The following is a 2312-nucleotide window of genomic DNA, read 5'->3' as shown; positions in this document are numbered from 1 at the left end:
AGCCTTTTCTAGACAGTCATTTACCTTTTCACAAAAGTTTATTTCTTCGGACCTTTTTTCCTTTACGAGAAATATTCGAAGCTAATGCTCTATCACTCACTATAGGTGGGGGTTGATATCAAACAACTACAGTGTAGAAGATGATTAATTTAGTCTAGGGGATAGTCATACTAAAAAATGCTATATAGGTAAATGTCGTCGAAATATTACGATCCTGAATCGGGTGTGGTACCCAAGGCAACCAACAATTATTCCTTTCTTCTTCTGTTTTTGACATTTCCGTTTCTTTGGTAGATAAATTAAACTCTGGGAGGTGATTTCTCATCGTACGTGTCATAACCGGATGGAGGGCTGACTTTGACATACTCTTAACAAAAGTAAATTCTTAGGAGCCATACCTCCCATGCTGTTTGCTCCAAAGCACTGGTTATTTGCAGAAAGACAATCCAGATTGGTAAAGAGAGCGAAGAGTATGAAACATTTCATTTCCTGCAGCATTTTTCCTGTTTAAAACAATGAAAAATATTAAGGCAGTTTTACTGAATCTTGGGAACGTAAGGCGAATTTCTTCACACGGAGCGGTGTACTGTTTCATTAAAAATAGAACTTAGCTTGTGAAAAATATATCTGGCTACCTTCGTCGTCCCATTTTTCAATCTTCAGCAGCCTTGCCTAATTTTATTTTAGTTGTGTTAATGACATTTGTGTGTCACTAACCGGGAATAAATGGATGTATTTTCACTTTGGCTTGTATGATTGTTTCTCTTGCCTAATGCACACTATGAACTGAACATCTCAATTTAAATTCACCCTCCATAAAGCCGTGAACAGAACTATTCTTACCTTTCAAGAGGTAGTTCTCTTAAAATATTTGAGGTGTTCTTTGTTGTACGGTTGTCCGATTTTGTTATCACTCGTATATTTGCAGACCGAATTGGACTCTACTCAGTCCCACCATTACCATAACTCATCGGTTGACGCACATCAGCTATGGTTAAACAGCGAGTGAGTAATTAAAAAACAAAGGAGGACCCACGTACAAGGGGAGAAAAAAATCTCCCTGCCAACAAATGTACCTAAATTCCTTTCCTGTGGCATATATATTGTTGCTTGACAGTTAGAGCCGCTGCTTGATGGTAAACTTAGGTAACAGAACTTAACTTTTTATTATTATTATTATTATTACAATTGCAAATGAGTGAATACGGCAGGTAAGTATTAATTTAGAGGAAGGCTGTGAAACTTTGCCAACGTAAATTACTTTAATTGGTCTTACGCTGCGAGTTCCAATTTCCCTCACGACTTATAAGAATAATGAAAAAAAGAAAAAAAAAAGAAAAAAACGTCTCTCACCTTTTCAGAGGAAATATATTTTATTCTCTTGTGAAAAGGTACACCTTCGGAAGGGATGTATCATTTCATTCATTCTTCTTTTTCAACGTTCAACAGCTATCATTATTAAGCAAACATGAAATTGTTAGAAAAGTATTATCTCGGAGATTCAAACTTGAGTGAATGACTCGAGCATTCCTTGTACTCGAGCTTAACTTTCATTTTTTATTTTGTCTCTTAAAATTGAAAATGACAATTTACACGAAATCTTCTCGGCAGACGTTAATTGGCAGAATACAATCTGAAGCAACCACGACAGCGACGACAACAAGGACGTGAGAAAAATTTAATTTAATTTATTTTCTTATCAAAGTGTTCTTCATTTTTGCCGTCTTGACTTCTTAAGGTCCCTAATGTGATTATCTTATGAGATGGTAGTGGAAAAAATATTGAAAATGATGAAAACGTTGTCCGGGATCGTAGACTAGGATAATGGCTATCTAACCCTAAATTCGGCTTTATTTTTTATTAGCTGTCAAACGTTTGCAAAAATTACCATAAAAGCGGTGAAATCATGAAAGCAAACTAATTTCAGCAACAAACATGTTCTTTGTGAATGACCGTTAACATCATGTCAATGATATAATTTACAATTTGTGAACTCGAAATCACGCAAACAATTCTGGTGTTAGCTTCTATCGGTAGCTTCCATCGATAGCTGGACTTTTGCAGATGACCATTCATGAATAAATTTTTTTTACTTTTTAAGAGAGAATAAGTCATTTTTCTCCTCTTGATACAAGAGATACCTTTACAAAGGATTGCGCTTGAGGTTTATGTCACTTTCTCTTGATACGAAAATTCGAACTTCTTGCCGTAACATAAATAGTCAGGACATATCCCAACATTTTGAATCTATTAGTTGGAAATATCGAAGTGACTGTTAGGTGAGAGCAAAACAATTTGAACTTAAGAAATCT

General features: G+C 35.3%; 1 protein-coding gene across 1 annotated transcript in view; it reads right to left on the bottom strand.

Annotated features, from left to right (window-relative positions):
• Window positions 1-1147, bottom strand: part of LOC111347094 (uncharacterized) — an 8613-nt gene extending 7466 nt beyond the window's left edge. The window contains exons 1-2 of the mRNA XM_088761588.1: window positions 844-1147; window positions 399-503 (exon numbers count right to left, since the gene is read on the bottom strand). Of these exons, the coding sequence (XP_088617714.1) occupies window positions 399-498 (100 nt within the window). The 5' untranslated portion in view covers window positions 499-503; window positions 844-1147. The remainder of the gene's footprint in view (window positions 1-398; window positions 504-843) is intronic.
• Window positions 1148-2312: the final 1165 nt, after the last annotated feature.

This window comes from Stylophora pistillata, chromosome 5, assembly GCF_964205215.1.
Source record: "Stylophora pistillata chromosome 5, jaStyPist1.2, whole genome shotgun sequence".
Classification (NCBI taxonomy): Eukaryota; Metazoa; Cnidaria; class Anthozoa; order Scleractinia; family Pocilloporidae; genus Stylophora; species Stylophora pistillata.
The sequence above is the reverse complement of the archived record's forward strand: the minus strand, read 5'-3'. Positions and strand labels throughout refer to the sequence as shown.